General features: G+C 35.3%; 1 protein-coding gene across 1 annotated transcript in view; it reads left to right on the forward strand.

Annotated features, from left to right (window-relative positions):
- Positions 1 to 19,262, forward strand: part of LOC127658986 (pleckstrin homology domain-containing family M member 3-like) — a 62,759-nt gene that overhangs the window by 24,012 nt on the left and 19,485 nt on the right. The window contains exons 4-5 of the mRNA XM_052148580.1: positions 1,244 to 1,389; positions 1,705 to 1,898. Of these exons, the coding sequence (XP_052004540.1) occupies positions 1,244 to 1,389; positions 1,705 to 1,898 (340 nt within the window). The remainder of the gene's footprint in view (positions 1 to 1,243; positions 1,390 to 1,704; positions 1,899 to 19,262) is intronic.

The following is a 19,262-nucleotide window of genomic DNA, read 5'->3' on the forward strand; positions in this document are numbered from 1 at the left end:
AGCAGTTCTGTTGATGGAAATGCCTTGTTGATGAGAGAGGTCAACAGAGAATTTGCCAGACTGGTTTGAAATGACAAAGTGTACGGCAACTCAGATAACTTCTCTGTACACTTGTGGTGAGAAGAATAGCATCTCAGAATACTATTCTAAGATGCAAGTTGGCGCTGTTTTAGTGGCATGAGGGGGACCTACACAATGTTAGGCAGGTGGTTTTAATGTTGAGGCTGATCGGTGTGTGTATATATACAATTATATATATTACATGTTTGGAGGGTGAGTAAATAATGAAAGAATGTTCCATTTTTGGTAACTAGTTAGAAATGCACGTATTTCATAGCTTTTTTTTTTTTTAGCTTGGCCCTTTTCAGCCAGCAAACAATGCATCCAAAATAGACCTACAGCATTGTCTGTACACACTGTAGGCCTAATCAGTGTCTCCCTCTACATATATTGGTGCCAATAACATTCTGCCTCCCTCTTTTGGAGACTGTGTTTTCTGGCTTGTTTTTGTCCTCTCTATCCTACCTCCCATCTTGTCCACAATTCTTCCTCTCTCTATGAAGTGTAGCTGATCCTACACTCCCATGAAAAGATTTTGCATATCCATATCCATCTGTGCCTTTTCCCTTTATTCTCTCTTTTTCTTAATTTTTACCTCCCCACTGTCTCTGCTCTGGTTCTCCCAGATGGTTAGGAAAAGGAACACCTGCCATGTTTACTCTCACCTGTTTTGGTTCCTTTGGTTCCTTTTCTGGGGGCCCTCTGCTGTTTGAGACAACTTAAAGAAGAGGTTTACAAGACAAAGCAAAGCTGGAGACATCTCTAGTATTAATTGGGCTCAGTATTTTACAGTTCAGCCTTTTAAGCTCTAAGAGCCATTTAGATTATTCCTGTTGTGTATTTATCCGTGATTCAAACAGTCACTTTAGCTGGTTTTGTGCAGTGTAATCTTTTAGGTCATAGTTAAGGCTTTATCTATGTTTAACCAGGGTTGTGTCGTAAACCTTGACACATTAGCACAACATACAATAACTTCATCCTCTTCCGCTAATGATTGTCAAGTTTTAAAAGAGTTGAGCCCACATCTGTAGATTAGGGGGTCATTTATCTTTTCTTTAGCTGAGACTGTGGGTAGTTTGGCAATCGCTAATGATAAACTTGATCTCTTCTGTCCCAGGTTTGATTTGTGTGTTTGTAGGTGAGGTTTCTTGCATTTTATTGTTGGTTTGTTTTTTCGATTCAGGATGTCAGAGGCCTGTGGGCCTGTCACGGGGCAAGGCCAAAGTTTGTTCTTACAGTGGATGGTACTACTGCCCAAGCTGTCACCAGGACAACCTCTTCCTCATTCCTGCTCGTCTTCTGCATAACTGGGACACTAACAAACACAAGGTATGTGTAAAGACTCAATTCATATCTTCAATATCATTAATCATTTGGAAAGGCCACAACAGATGTGAAAGGAATGGAATATGTCTTAGGGTTATTAAATCTTTGAAATTTCTGGGCAAATAGAAAACAGTAGCATAATAATTACTTTCATTCCAATAATTGCAAACTGCACTGGAGTCCTTTTCAAATACAGATCGCAGCTTTAACATCAACCAAACAAATCGAACTCAGAAGTCAAACAGACTCCGCTATAAAAGCTAAAGGGTGTGAAAATGTCCTTTTAAATTAATTAAACACACTTTTTGTGTGGCTCAGGTTTCGAAACAAGCGAAGGAGTTTCTGGAGTTTGTTTTCGAGGAGCCCTTATTAGACGTCCAGCAGTTGAACCCATGTCTGTATGAGCATTGCGAGGCGCTGGCGGCCATTCTCAAGCTGAGACAGCAGCTGCAGTCTCTCAGGGCCTACCTCTTCAGCTGCCGTGCCACAGTGGCAGAAGACCTCCGTCGCAGGTAAGTGAAGACGGAGGGCAATTTAGGTTGAAGCAAGACTGTGTGGCTAAAGAAAGATTAAACAGTTAAAAGTTGATTTTGTGACACAATGTTCATGGGTCAACTTTCCTTATTAAACATCTTTATAAAAAAGATACATTCACTTGAGAAGCAAAATGTAGCTTGTTGTATTTTTAGATATTTTCACTGGAAGATGAGACAAAAATGCTGATTAAGAACATAATTTTTTGCAGTGCACATAAGAAATAAAACTGTAGTTGGTCATTTTAAATCTCAGTAAAAAGCTCCCTTCACATTTAAGTGGCAGTTCTCTGCAAGAATAAGGAACAATATGCACCAGAGAGTAAAAATCTGGCTTGTGAAACTGATTAGCCAATTTGGCAAAGTTGTCAGCTGATGCTAATTTATTGGTCTTCTTGATATATTGGTTAACAGTGACTGAAGTCTTGTCAACATTAAAGCTCCTTAGTTTCCTTCAAACTAAAAATATTTTGCTGCACTTTTTACAAATAAGATAAGTGTTTTCTTCAAAGTGTAGTTTATTATAAGGTTTTGAAGTGTTAATAATGCTGCTCAACTTAAAAAAAAAAAAAAAAAAAAAAGGCAAATTCTTTGATTTTCAAGTGTCCAGTTAGAGAAGTAAATATCTATAATTTTATACAAAATTTGACCCATGTGAAAGTGAGGTTTCTCACTATTTAAAAAGGGCTAACAATATCAGAGTCATAATTCTGATATTCATTGGGGTGGATGGTAGTGGCGAGAACTCTACTACGCCGTATCCCTCCTCCTTCTTGGGTGTTCGGCACCAGTGTAAAGGGTATTAATGGAAAGGAGGAGGTGGGAACCATAAATAATAGTTTAATAAAGAACTAAATCAAAAGACACAAACAGACATAGAACGGTCTCTCTCATCGCATCACCTTCTGCAGTCGGCCTTTATCCCTCTCGGAGGCTTAATTAGCCTGATAAGGGTCTGGGTGTGTATAATCACGACCCGGCCCCGCCCTCCGCCCGTCACAAAGACAAATAAACATGAAGCTCGAGCAAAACTCACTGGGGAGACTATAGAAGATGGGACTGGTTGTTTGACCTATACCCATATATGCAGGTTTTTCTTGTAAAGAACCATTGTGAGAGATGTTATAATTATTTACAAATTGCATTGTTGTTTAGAGCATCAAAACAGTTGGTAGCATAAGGAAGTCAGTAGGATAAGTTAGCTTCAGAAGGATAACTTTACACTTTGTCTGAAGCAAGTTCATTGATATGAGTGCACAAGTGTTAAAACATTTCCCAGTTGTAGTATGGCAAGCTATTTTGACATGTATTCTTTAAAACTTACTAGTATCTATTTTTATGTTACTAGTAATTATTTTTTGTGACTAGCAACTGTTCCATTAGATTCTAGTAGATATTCATTAGATACTAGTAACTATCCCATTAGATACTAGTACCCATTCAATGATAGTAGTACTTATTCAATAGACACTAGTACTTATTCATTAGATACTTGTGCTTGTTTTGAAAATTGATTGTAAGATTTTTATCTTACTAGTAAGTTTTTAATTCTATTCTACAGTTGCCATTCTGACTATTGCATGCTATTTCGACATTTATTCCTTAAAACTTACTAGTATTTATTTTTATGTTACTAGTACTTATTTTTTAGTGACTAGAAACTATTCCATTAGATACTTGTACTTATTCATTAGATACTAGTACTTATTCAATAGATACTTGTACTTATTCAATAGATACTAGGACTTTTTTAATAAGATACTGGTTCCTATTAATTAGATACCAGTACTTAGTCATTAGTATTTATTCATTAGGTACTAGTACTTATTAGATACTAGTATGTATTCTAGTAGTGACTAGTAACTATTCCATTGTTACTAGTAATACATTTCACATTTTTGCCATTGATTCCTATGGAGTTCTGTGATTCAGATATCACCTATACACATCTTACTTGTATGTATTCCAATAGCTATTAGTACTTATTCAATAAGTACTAGTACCTACTCAATAGATACTAATACTTATTTATTAGAAATTAGTAGTTATTTATTAGATACTAGTACCTATCCCATTAGATACTAGTACTCGTTCAAAATATACTAGTTCTTATTCATTAGATACTAGTACATATTTAATATATACTAATTCTTATTCATTAGATACAAGTACTTAATCCAAATGTTATTTGTAAGATTTTTAATTCTACTCTACAGTTGCTACTCTGACTAGTCATTACATTTTATGGGTAAAAAACGAATTGTTACTAGTAAGATACGAAATGTTACTAGTAACAATAGGAAAAGACACTAGTGTCTAATAAATAGGCACTAGTATCTAATAAATAAGTACCAGTATAAAAAAAGAGTACTAGTACCTAATGAATAAGTACTTGTATCTAATAAATAAGCACTAGGAACTATAGAAATATATACTAGTCAGAAGTGAACAGTTGATATCAAAAACAGAATAAGTTCTAGTATCTTAAAGTTGGAGATATCCAACAACAAATGGGACTAGTAAGAATGTGTATGGGGATATCTTTATTCAAACTGATCCTTGTATAAACATGAGAGCCTTTCAGCTATTAACATATTTGTGGTATTTTACATAGATTTACCACATCTATATTACCATATAGATCGGAAAGGATTGTTTTGAAATGATTATAGGCTATAGCTAACCTGCTCTAAAAATGTTAATATAGCATCAAAGAAAACACAAAGAAAGATAAACTAATTGAATATGGCTGTTTGTTGCATCAGTTATACTATGTAAGATGTAGTACCCCGTTGTAATGAAGGGCAAGATTCGACTGACTTTTGATTTTGAAAATATGGATGTTATATCATTATATAAATAATCAAATTAAACTTTTACCCGTCTCTGAACAGAGAACGGGGAGACACTTCAAAATAAGAGTCCCTATATTTGTTTAGGGATAAAGGGGTGCATTTAACCAAAAATATATAAACACAGCTTGGCATATAAAAGACAACTATTAAAGGTCTAAAACGAATCTTTCCCAATGGGTCTTTTACATAAAATGTGCAATATAATTTTTAAAAGAATTTACATTCAATTTTTCCATAAACAAAAACAATCTGTGCTGCAGCTAAGCCCTCTCGGCATTTTAAATCACATTTGTAAGTAAAAACAAAATTCAGGTTCATAGCATTGAATGAATCAACATAAAATGCCAGACCATCATTTAACAGGATGGGTACATACGAAATTGTTCACTAACCACTATTAGTGTAATTATAATAATATTAATTATTATTATTAGTTCTATTATTGAGTAACTATTTGCACTAGGTGTAAATAGCAGCTGCCACACAGTAGCACAATTTACACTCAAATAGTCTGGTGGAAACACAGAAATTAAAGACAATCTGCACCCCCAAGTGCCATATTAATGGTGAAGTTTTAAATCAATGTTTTATGAAGCAGAAATCCCGGATTGGATTCCCCACTTTTCCCCATCCTTTTTCCTGTCTCTACTTTATATATTTCCTTTAATACTACTTATAATAATGCATATAAATGAATATAAAGGTTGAATGCCTGGCAATAGTTCGATCAGTGTGAAGGTCGGGGAGTTTAGAGGAAGGGATGATCTGGGTAAAATTAACCATTGTTTTCTAATAATATGGTATTAACCATGTTTTTTTGGTGGAAGCCGTAGTTTTCTTGCAATTAACCATGATGCTACTACAGTAATATTATAGTAACCATGTTTCATTTTGTGGTTACTTTGCTATAAAATACCATGGTAATATATGGTTACTGCAGTAAAACCATGGTTAATTTTTGTAAGGTTAGGTTTAGGGGTAGGGGATGTTGTGGGACTCAAATAAACACAATAAACATGCTGCACTGATGCGCCTATACTGCATGTTAGTATTTAATCAAGAGTGCAAATAATATCTAACACTATTCACAGTTAGTGCAAAGAAGATGTTTTTTGTTGCTATTTAGTGTAAATAGCATCTAGCTTTCTATTTGTACTTAGCCTGCCTTTGTATTATTAGCTGCCTTTGTATTATTATTACTTTATAAAGAAAACACATTATGTTAGTATTTTATTATTTATTTTGTATTGGAGCATGGCAAGAATAGGAAAACTAGAACATGACATGACAATTAAATATAGTAAAACACTGAAGTAAAAGATACATATACAGCAAATTAAAAGGTATGGTAACAAGGATACAAATTGACAGACAGGAAGAGTAGTGCATTACTCAGCGCAGGGACAGGATCAAGTAAACACTGAAAGATAAATATTTACTCAATGTTAATGTTACTTAATGGACACTACTGGTCGAATTATAAGTTGAAAGACCTAAAATCTTCACACCCAATAATTCTCAAAATCTGCTTTAACTGTGTGGCTGTTCAGACAATATGCTTTCTTGTGTCCAAAACAGAAAGACAGATCAAAATGGAATGGAACTGAATGCAGGGGTCTCAACATCAATTATGTCATAATATTGATACATCATAACATCATAGCGTATTAATTCTGATCTGTGGGATGTCTAAGGACCGGGTGCAGGAGCAACTGGGTTTTCAATGATGGATGAATTAACCCTCTGTGGTCTGAGGGTGTTTTAGGCCCTGGAAAAGTTTTGACATGCCTTGACATTTGTACTTTTTTCAATTGCTTAAAAACATATTAATGGCTAAAGTCTGAGAACACTGTATTCAGCACAAACTGGGCTACAATAATATGTGAGCAACATGTGTGTACATGTTTGTATTTTTGAGAAAATAACGTTTATGCATGGTTTTTGAAAAGAAATACATAAATTAAGTAATTGAAATAAGGCCATATAACACATACTAAATATTTGTCCACAAGACTTTTGAGAACTGGATCTTGTAGCCTAGAGTTTTTGCTACAAAATGATGTGAAAACCACCCTGATCACTCATTCATACAAAACAATTTAGTCATTTAACCTTTGTAAGACACTTTTAGTGTTCGAAAGGTCATATGCGAGGAGGTGTGAATTATCATGAATGTTGATGTAATTCACACCTGAGGAGACAAAGGCTCCTCCCCTGGGCCTATCAATGAGGAATGAGACAGAAAGATAATGAATGTGAGGAGACTTGATGATCAAAATCAAATTTTAAGTTAAAAGAAGTAATGTGATTATACATTTTCTTTACATAAAGACTTTACTTAATTTTAGACCTACACTACCATTTAAAAGAAGTCTCTTCTGCTCACCAAGACTGCATTTATTTGATCCAAAATACAGTAAAAACAGTGATATTGTGAACACTTTTTACAATTATAAGAACAGTTTTCTATTTGAATATATTGTAAAATGCTATTTGTGATCAAAGCTGAATTTTCAGCATCATTACTGCAGTCTTCAGTGTCACAAAATCCTTAAATCATTATAATATGCAGATTTTCTAATATGGGCATATTTAAAGTGCATTTTACTAATTTACACCTGAACACATATTTGCAAGCGTAAGCTTTGTTGATGATAATGAGACAGCATAAACACTAGTTAAAATATAATCTAAACATTCATATTATTTGTATATCATATTACATATCATATTTCTATCATACAGCATACAATTGAAATGCCTGCTTTAGCCTAAACAGCATTTAAATGTAACTAAAACTTGCTTATTAGGAGTCATATTTCAATGCTCTGAATCCTGCCTGGCAAGTCTGGAAACAGTTACACTAGTAAAATATGTACATGTTTATATAAAATAGCATGTCAAGTAATATGCAAGTGAAAATAAATGACTTAATCATCCGAAATTGTATCCTTGGCTGGATCAAGTTACTCTACAAAATGCAAACGTTGATCGGAGTCCCGCTCCTCTTCTGAGGAAAATGTGAAATCTTCGTCACTATCCAGGAGTTTCCTCACTTGTGTATCTTGCGATCTTCCAAACGTGCAGAAAAGTGAATGAACTTGATGCTTTTTAAGACACAGTCGGGAGCGTTTACCATTTGCATTGATCGCCTAGGCACATTACCGTATGAATATTGCCCTCTGCCCGTGGGTGTGATCACATTAGGGATAATTAGGTGAGCCAGGAGAAATTGTACATTGCTTTGTTTCATAAAGATTACATTGCAGGAGAATATTTTTTTTAAAATTTTAAATAATTTATTATTTAAAAGTAGACATTTTAAGCTTTCTTCATATGTTTCCTGTTTGTGTGATAAGTTTCAGTTCATTTTTGTGACGCGTTTCAGAAATATGCTCACGAACACAGAGACCGCTGTAAGCTCACCCATTTTATTTTCTTTATTTTACAAAAGCACAAGGTTTTGTTGTTTTGAGTGTACACAAATAAAAGTAGACCTTTTATAGTTTCTAATGATGTCTTACAATTATCTGTATGCCCCAAAATTACTATTTTACGTTGTTTCCGCTGTAATGACGAAAAAAATCCAGCAGGACACGCCGTCGTGTCCGTCGACCCCAGAGGGTTAATAATCAGTATCATAATTTCTACAAATGTTATTGCGAGTTCCATAAATGGACAGCAGTGGCAAAAACATCTGTAGCCTACAAGAATGCATCCATATAGTGTAGAAAACCTATAATGGCTATTAATTATGAGACAGGCTCAAATTTGTGCCCCTTCAGAGTGTAGACCTCTAACATAGATCAGACCAACCATTAAAAAACAATGCAGACAGAAGGCAAGAACGTGTCCTGTATGAATGGCCACAAACTAAAATTGAATAATTTTTATGATATCAAATGTTAAGTATACTGTTTATCTACCAGTACAAAACTGAATTGAGAATAGAACCAATCATTTTTTAACTTACTTGCCATTGTATAGGCCTACTTCATTACTGATTGACTGCATATAAATCAAAGAGGCGCTGACACATATAGTCCGAATATGTCATATAGAATGATCTCAGGTCAGATGGAGTGCAAATAATTATCAATTTAAGAATTAAAAAAAATTGATTTTGTTTAATTTGTTTCATCATTAATTTATTGTTCATTCAGCAGCGTTGATGTTTCAGTTTTCTACCACTAGGTTTCAGTAGGCACACTGGGTGTTAAAGTGATACTACTCTTCTAAGAAAGAGAGTGATGTTGCATTTATATTTAACATACTATTTGCATAGTATGCAAATGTACTTTGGAAATAATACTAGTACCTATTACTAGTTTGTGATATCTGTGGGCTAAATAGTTACTAGTCATTAAAAATGAAGTACTAGTACTTATATTTTCTAGGATAGTAACATTTAAATAGATACGAGACACTATTAGAATAAGTAGTAGTATCAAATAAATAAGTACTAATCTCTATTAAATATGTACAAGTGCCTAATAGAATAATTACTACTCACAAAAAATAATTACTAATAACATAAAAATAGGTACTAGTAAGTTTTAAGGAATAAATGTCAAAACAGCTTGCCATAGTTGTAGTGCTGCAAGTTTGATTATAGTGCTTGGTTCAGGCTGGCATGGATACACGCTGATATTTTTCTCTTTCATTGCAGATTTGTAAGCAAATAAATTGTGTAATTTTTCTTTCTTTTTTCTTTATTTAAATCACCCTGAATAATTTGATTAGAATTATACAGTAAGTGCCTTCGGAGTAATTACTTTTAATCGCTGCACTGTTTTCATGATATTAACAGCTAAAAGTGACTCCGAAGGCACTTACTGTATAATTCTAATCAAATTATTCAGGGTGATTTCCTGTTTGCAAATCAATTTTATGTTGTGTGGGTTATTGTAATAAACGTTTGCAAGAGACCTAAAAAATTGGAAGAAATGCAGTGTAATACTGCAGGTCTTCTGCTGCTGACCACAACTGGTGCATTTAAACTGCCAATGTGTACACTTAAGCTAGCTTGCAGCCACCATGTATTCATATAAGTTTTTGCCACCTTTAGAACCATGATGAATTTTTGAATTCCATTACAAGGAATACATTTGGTTGCTGGGAATGCAAACAAGATTCCTTTAGCAGATTCCTAAAGGCCAGGTTCAGCGGCAATGTGAAGGAACTGTGTTTATGTGAAGGTCTTGGCCCTAAAAGGCTTGTCTAGGTGATGAATGCTTCATGCTCTTACCAGGGTCAGTCTCAAACCACGAAAATGCTCCCGCTCTCTTAAACATTCACACCAGAAGAGAAGAAAGCTTGTACAGCTGTGTGATGAAATGTCACATAATGGAAAGCTACCACTGCCATTTCTCAAACAAATGGTTCCCTTCTTTTTTATTGACAGTTAATCATCAAAAGAGATAAATGTTCACTGAGGGTTAAGTGGAAGTTTGGAAAGATAAAATTGTTCTAAAAAGGGATAGTTCCCCTAAAAAGGAAAATTCTGTCATCATTTATTCACCATTGTGGTCATGATGATTTTCTATCTCTAGTGGATCACAAGATGGGGGCTTTATATTAGAGTCATTTACCAGTTATTTTCATTTTAAATACAAAACTGGTAACTGAAAATAAATGGTGAGTAAGGCTGTCTGTCCCTTTTGTGTTCCACACAAGAAAGACATTCATAAAGGTTTAAAACAACATGAAGGGAATTATTAAAATTTTTTTGGTGAACTATCACTTTAAGAGAAAAGCTGCAGTTGAGCAAAACAAACCTAGCAAAGGATTGAGAGAGAGATTTTTCTAGTCTAAGGCTCATGAAACGTTTTCCCCTATTGAGAATAACATCTTTTTGTGATAAATAAATTTCCATCTTATTCTCTTTTCTATTGAAATCAAGTAGCATGCTAAAAATGTTTCACAAAATAAAAGAAACTTCAGATGTTGCCTTAATCGTGTCGCTAATGCACTTTTACCTACATGTTCAGAACACTGTTTGTTGTTTGAATCACTGAATTATTGAATGGGCCTGTACCCTTTCCTATGTATTTGGTCCTTTGAACTCCATGGTGACGTAGAACCAGGATGGCCTTTTGAAGTGCAGAAGTGAGGGCTCTAGCATAGGGAAACTCAGAAATCTATTTTCCTAAAAATCCTCTCCAATGTCCATCTCATTGGAGCTCTCCCAGCTGCCTACTGAGAGGTGAATTTATCTGGCCGCTGTGTTTACTGGGTGTAGCAGTAGTGACCTTAGCAAGAGGCAGCACTAGCGGGCTAGTGTTTATGGCCAGGCTATTAGCAGGCATCGGCTAATGTGCTGCTTTTCCAAACAATACAGGATTGATGAGGGTATTACCTAAAATATTACCTTAGCCATCCATTGCCCAGCTCGGTGCTAATCAGCGGTTCTGAAGAGGCCCAAGAGTGTTTACACTAAGCCAAAGAAGGAAGGGGAAGAGCTGTCACAGCTTACACCGTTAAGCCTGATCTAATGCACCTCCAAGATCTGCTGGGGGAACCCTTGGAACTAACCCTTGCATCTTAAATGTTAGTTGATCCAAAAGTGAAAATTCTGTTATTATTAACTCAACTTCATAGGGCTGCACAATTCATCGGAAAACTAATCGTGATTACTATTACGGCTGCCACAATTATGTAATCTTGAAAGCTGATGATTACAGCGTTCAATTTGTCAGTTTGCATCAGTGGTTTCTATTGACAACGTGTTTTTGCAGCGGTTGAGTGGGGGGTGTTGTTGTTGGGGTTTAATATATACACTTTACATTAAGATTATATACGTAAACACATGCACATGTAACGTATATATTCCAAATTAGGATACAAGAAATAACAATGATTATTTTTCCACGCATTTGTTCATCTCGGAATTCTTGGTTTGTTCATTTATACATACAATATTCATTGTTCATGTTAGTTCTTGATGATGTTACATTACTAATTGTTAATATTAAACTGTATTAGTAAATGTAGAAATTGACATATACCATGATTAGAAATGGTGTAAAAAAATATTGTTCATTTTTCATGTTAATTAATTGTGTTATTTGAATGTACTGTATACACATGGCACAAACTTATTGTAACAAGTTACCGATACATTTAATAAAAATGAATCAAACAATACTTCCATGGATAGACTACCTAATTGTAAATATTATCATGCACTTTTTCAGCTATTCCTAAACTAACTTTTCTTCACCAAATAGTAAAAAAACTTCCCTCTTTGTTCTCTTTCACTGGTAATTGAAATCTCAGTACAAAAGGAAGGATTTATTTATTTGTTGCAAATATTACTCTATTTTGCTATAATTCGTTATCATTATAGGGCTTAATTTAACTTATTCTCCATTCAAAAAAAATTTTGTTTCTTAAAACACTACAATCAGGATATTTAAATAAGAAAAATATGTTGATTTAATTTATTCATAATTCTTAATAATGTTATTCTGTATGATGTTAGAACATTTATCTTATTTTAATTTCAATTAGAGCACACAGTTTTGTTTCTTTTCTTTCTACCGGCCAATGATGATTCTAAGAAAACGCACCCACAGCCTATTATTGTTGCTATAGTAACAAATTTAACTTCCAAGCGTGTCTGATTGACAGGTAAAAAGCAAGCTTTTATTTCAGCATTGTTGTTAGATTTGTGTTTATTTTTCATTATTTCAGCAGACAGCTTGCTTCATTCATTGAGCATTAAGTTAGAGAGGGTAAAGTTTATAATTCATCTGAACTGTACACAAGCATTTTAGACACATTCGCTGCACTCTGTCATGCACGGAATGAATGTGTGTCCTTGAATGAGCAGGGTTTTTTGCACACATTCACTTGAACTGCTAAGGAAATGTCAATGGTATGGCCCATATTAGGGGTGGACCAGATTACAATTTAAAATCAAGCAGAGCTGAAAAGTGTGGAGGCCCTATTTTTCTTCTAAGAATTATTATTAGGGCTAAAGCACTGAAAGTGATTAGGCCCTTTTGTTCTTCTAATGATTATTATTATTTGTATTATTATTAGGGCCCAAGCACTGAATGTGCAGAAATATTTTATATCTTTAATAGTGTTGCCATGGCAACACATTCATTGTTATTATTCCTTCTTATATTTGGGTGTTTTTTTAAGGCACTTAGTATGCTTAAAATTCCAAAATAAATTTGCACACACATCAGAGTCCTTGGCCATTAGGGCTGGGCAAAAGTTCACGTAAGGGTGTGTAGGGGGATCTGTAGTGCGCCCTTTAAAATGGGCATGTAAGACTGCCTCTGTAGTACCCGCATTTTCACCTACAGACACCAAAATTGGTACATATATAGTTTTCATCAAGCTGTAGAACTTTCTTAATAATAGTTATTAGCTCCACCCAACTGGAAATTGGCAATTTTCGATTTTTTTTATATTGTAGTCTCTGAACTTTTAAATACTCCTCCTAGGGGATTCATGAGACTATCACCACATTTAGCCAACATTATGCCAAGACATTGAAGATGCTAAATTATTAATATATTTTTTACGGTGCTGCCATGGGGTGGCATTAAATGAATAGCGAAAAAGTAAGTGTCTCATATCTTCTGTGTTCAATGTGTGATTTAGATCAAAATTGAGATGTACAGTATGTTTAGTCTTGGGGGTTAATCACATGGATGTGACTATTTTGGGTTAAGTTTATAGCTCCACCACCTGGCAGCAGGAAGTGTGGCTCTTAAAACATACTTTAAAATAGTCCACTTATATTTACACAGATTGCTTTAAAATTGTTTAGAATAATGCCAAATGCACCACCTTGCATTGTTTTCCGAAAGCCACCGGGTGGAAATTGATCCATGGTGCTTAGGCCTGTCATTGCTGTAGCTGTATTTACAATTAAAACTACACATTATGAGTACATTCTATGACCCCTCCCCCCCACCAACATCTTGTTTTGAAGTCCTTTGAAGGGGTTCAAGCCTAGATTAGGGGGGTTAACTATTCTCACGCTGGCCAAGATGCTTGCTTTTTGTTTCACTTATGTTCGTGGTGGCACACGAAAATGGATACTGAAAAAACATCACCTGACACTTGAAAATAAGCAGTAGAATAAATTTGGGAATTATTTAGAGGTAAATTCACTGCAAATGAGCAACGCAACAAAACTAAAGCTCTCCTATTCTAATCAAGGCATAGATGTGGTGTAAATAATTGATTTATTATACTGATTATACCACTTTGTTTTTAATGAGAACATTCGTGAGAGTGCAGAACTCTGTGTGGAGCATTAGTGAGGTTGCGTAGATCTGCGGGGCTCAAACAGTACAAACCTGCATTGAGGGACAGCAGTCATTGTAATGGGAGAGTTTGTCTAGTTGCTATATAAAAAATTTAATAACAGTTTAGTTTTGTCATGTTAATAAATACTGTAGGACAGTGAGAATTTGGTTTGCATAAAATAGCTGAATAAAGTAATTCAGCTTAACTGTTCTAAGCTTGTTTCTGAGGTGTAGCCAATATAAAGAATATGGCATATTTCATGAATCACCGTCATTGTTATCACTTCTGCTATAATAAGGCCCATTTGCCCTGCAGCTGCTATTGATAGATTTAACATTTTCACGAATTGCACAAACTCTGATTGCAAAAGGTTGTTTTTAATTTCCAAAGTGCAGCCGCAGAGGGCATTTATTATCTAACGATGATCTTACATGAGCAAGATCACCATTGAAGATCTAAGGGGATGAATGGGTACCCGTCTTGCAACCCCAGCGCTTACCGAATGCAGTAAGTAAATTGTTCAATTTAAATCGGCTGTTAAGTTTGAAAATTGAATATATCATATTATTTACTGTACATGGACCAATAATTTAAGAAGAGAAGACACCTATTACATGTCAGATGCCAGTTTTGGTAATTGGTTGTTGGGGATGTGTATTTATCACCCTGTTACATGTCACACAGGCATATTGAATCAAGTAAAAACTGGTTTTGTCAATAGTTCGGAAAGAACAACATACTGTATATTTCTTCTATACCATAGATATCCCTTTAAAATAACTTTTATTAGGCCTAACATTAACAAACATTATTATGTTTAAGAGATGCTTATAATAAACTGGAGCGTATTTCATAGCCACCATTGAAATCTTCTGATCTGGAGAACTGCACGGTTGCCTATTTTTTGACGTCGCAGTAATTTAATCTTTTGTTGGAAATTAATAATAGCGATAACCATATCAATTATGATTTTTGTCATAATCATTAAGCCATACACCTTGCTGTTGTTTCAATTTGGATCTTTCAAACCTGTATGATTTTCTTTCTTATGTGAAACACAAAAGAAGATATTTTGCAGAATGTCCAGTGTGTTCTTTTATTTATTTATTTTGAAACGGAGACTGTCAATCTCTCAATAATGACCAAAAAAACAAGTTGTTATTTGCTGAAAATCCTCCCTACCACCATATTTCTAAAATCTCATTAAATTGTGATATGTTTCAATTTGACTTTCAGTTTGACATCAATGGCAAAACACTAGTAATAAAACTATTGACGTTCGATATCATTGATGTTAAATCTTGCAGAGCGCAAATAAGATTTGAAAACTTCCTAGTGAATAACACACAAAGCAACATGAGCTGTATGGGCTACTTTAATAGTTTTATCCTGCTTTTTTATTTTTGGAACTCAACAACTCAAGTCTCTAGTTTTGTTGTCTGTAAAAGAGCACTTTGGACATTGTAATATTTTCTTTTTGTGTGTATGTTCTATGAAAGAAAGAAAGTAATTTGGTTCTGGAAGAACAAAAGGGTGAGTAAATGACAGCATTTATATGTTTGGTTAACTATTTCTCTGACAGAGAGACAGTGCACTTTGCATTGCACTGACTACATTTATATTCTATTTAGATATACACAAACTTTGACAAACAGTTGAATAACACTTCAAGTAAAAAGGTTTCAGAGGTCATACAAACAAGCGTGCAACAAAGTGGTATATGCGTGCAACAAATTGGTAACATTACACCAAACTGCATTCAACCAACAAAAGTCCATAGATTTTACCAGAAATACTCCCTTCTTTTAGCAGAAGCATTAGCCAACATGCTCAGCAGCAAAATCAACATTGCCCTTTGATTATGTACATGCCACCCACTGATAACGGTGGCAGCATTTGGCACTCTTCTGTTTGACAACAAGCTCCATATCTCTTGGTTACCACCACTGCGAACACTCCTTCGAGGAGTATATTTACCCTGAGAAAGGACAAAAGATTGATAGATTGTGCTCTGCCACAAGTAGAGATGTATTTAAGCTTGAGGAGGAAGGAAATACATTTTTACTGTCATCATGACCAGAGGTAAATAAACACCCAGAGAGACGAAATGAGAGCGAGATCCTGGCTTCTTTTCACACACAGTTCTGACTTGAACAAGCTTGACAAAGCAAGCCAAATAAGCACAACAACAAATCCACAAGGATTAAGTTATTATTTCATCTTGAAATACAGGAGATAGCGGATTAGACTATGGAATCCTGTCAATATAATATCTCTTCTTTGTCAGCCTTCCTAGGACAAGTAATTCTTTAGTAATACCTCACTTTTTCTATCAGATTTGTGGGTATGTGGGCTTTGTGTTCTGTGGATTCCAGACCCTTTTATTAGGCTTTGGTACCCCTCACTGGCCCCAAGTCTCACAAGTAAAAAGTGATGTGTAAACACTTCTGTGGAATAATTATCCTTAAGATGTCTCATCATGCAGAGTTCGCTCTTTCTCATTAGTGCATTTGGAACACAAAGCTCTCCTACCTCTTAGAACAGTACAGTATGGCCATTTCAAGGAAACACATTCTCACTCCCTCTTCAGTTGCAAAGAGTGTCCATTTCAAAAACCTCAGATAACTCTTCACAGCTCTTGATAAAGTATCATTTTTGACATGCCATATGTCAAACACATAGTAACAAAGCATCTTTCATCTGCTTTATTTGTACTTAATGACACCTGCTGCAACTTTAGTCTATTGACCCTAAGCTTTCCATAAACAAATGAAAAGAGAATTCATCCCCAGCTTAGTAAACATTCCACCTCCTGCCTCTGTGCCTCAGTTTAGATTTAGATTAGTGTAGTAATGATGGCTTGGCTAAATGAGGCCTGGGGATGAGCTGTGAATGGGCTGTCTGGAATAACGCCATGCTTTTCTTGTGCCAGCTATGAGATTACTGCAGTGAATGAGAAAAACTGAGCTCCTCCACAAACTCCAAAGCAAATGACAAAGGTGATGTCCAGGATGGGAATCAACAGGGACATGGTGATACAATATATCGATATTGAGTTACGATTGAGTGATATAATAATATTGTGATTTTCTTATATTTACTGTATTGTGATTAAAAATTGTGATTATTGCAATCTTTTTCTCAATCGTTTCTTATTCAACCTTGTCTCATAGAACGTATGATATCAAAACACTTTTACTTTAAGAACTAGGATAAGGAACTAGAATAAGGATGTTTTGTGAAACTCTCATTTATCTTTTCGGATGTTATTGTTTAGGTTTAGAATACAGTTTTAGGTTAGGGAGGTTAACCAAAAGATCACCTGATTACAAACACATTTCGCTCTGTTTTGGCGCCCCCCCTGCTGAACATTTCACTTGAAAAAGGCAGCCAAATGTGTAGTGAAGCATGTAATTTCAGTTTTGCAAAAACTTTGCAATGCTCACGTAAATTTCATGAGGCCAGGCTGTTCTTCTCAGTGTTTTTTGGACATTTTGCATAACAAATGCTGAACTTCCTGTTTCACTCCAGCATAGAGCCTTGGTGTAGAGCATAGGCACGTCAGTTAACAACAATAAAGGCAGTAGCATACCTTAATCCCAGCTTGGTTATCATTAAATTAAAACTTTTCTGAGGATCTTTATGGCTGTCTTTCCAAATGATCAAGTTAAATCCTTATCTTATTCTGAGCTTGCATTTTGTTCAAATATAAATTTGCTTGTTGAACTAATGCCACAGTACATTTTGTTTTCTCACACACTTGCTCTAAGTGGTGGTGGATAATATAAAAAAAGAGCAAAAAAATATAAAAAACATAATTAATTCTTGGTGTTAAAATATTGATTTGGTATCTTGAGGTAAATTATCACAATACTTTGAATTGTCAGTTTTTTCCCCCACCTCCAATGTCCAGCAATTCATGCTGTGTGTGCAATATGGCCCACATGCATCAATACGAATGTCTTAATTATGATGACTCAAAATACAGCTTCCTGCCATTTAAAATTATATGTGCCTCACACCATGTCCTAACTACACGCGACGCTGCGACACGTGATATAAGGTATCTTTTCCATGTTAATCAGAGTTTTTGTCCTAACCAGACGCTACGGTGACGCGCAAAGTTTCTAATTTAGAAACGGTTCCTATTTCTGCGACGTCGCGGCTGACAGATCCGCCCACACAGAGATCTCATTGGATGGAAGTTCTGCGTGTCATGAATATTTAATCATCAAACATGGACGACGAGGAACTGATTGTCGAAGTTCAAAGGCATTCAATTCTCTACGATAAATCCCACAAATTCCACAAAGACATCAGGAAAAAGGATTCCGTCTGGAGAAGTATAGCTGAAGCATTGAATACACATGGTAAGTTAAGTTTAGACTTTCATCTACAGCGAATGAATGAAGCATTTAGCTATAGTAGGCTACTAATGACGCATCAACCTGTGTAAAACAAATTCCGCTTTATTTTCAATGTAAAGTAGAGTGAATAGGCATGACGATTTGTGTCCCTGTATCCAGGGGTGTCATTCCAGACAATCTACTGAAATACAGGCAGGGTGGGGAGTCGCAATGACAATGACAGTAGTCCGAGCTGTGCACACAGAGCGACTCCGCCCACACGCTGTTCTGAATGGCTGTGATTTTTGATTGACGTGTGGCATCTCACAGTCGCGTCGCGTCTAGTGTGGACAGACACACTTGCTGTCGCTGGAATTTTATCGCGTCGCGTGTAGTTAGGACACGGTGTCAGTCTACATAATATCCCTAAATTTTCTCCATCACAGCTCAGAACTACTCGGCATAGTTTCCCCCATATCAATCATGTCATTTGAAGCCCTTTTACAGAATGCCTAAGAAATCCCTCTCTGCTGTCGCTTGGCTACCTTTGTGGCCAGCAAGGCTGTCTCAGATTATGGAGGAACTTTTAGTGGGGAGGAATGAAAATGCACTGAGAAGTGTAACTGGTTTCCAGTACTAAACAATCCAATTATCAGGCCTCTTGTGGTAAAGAAAGAGAGGATCCTGTTTAATTAGACAGCTTTATAACATGAGGATGCTTCTCTGGGGTGGGAATACACCATTGGCAATGTGTCTGAGTGAATTATTTGCATCTGCAATGATGAACATTTCATTAAAACGATAATTTGTTCTATTAGGGCAGTTGTAATTGGTTAACTAGTTGAGCTGTAGCAGGTGCGATTATTGTT

Source organism: Xyrauchen texanus, chromosome 18 (assembly GCF_025860055.1).
Source record: "Xyrauchen texanus isolate HMW12.3.18 chromosome 18, RBS_HiC_50CHRs, whole genome shotgun sequence".
NCBI classification, from domain to species: domain Eukaryota; kingdom Metazoa; phylum Chordata; class Actinopteri; order Cypriniformes; family Catostomidae; genus Xyrauchen; species Xyrauchen texanus.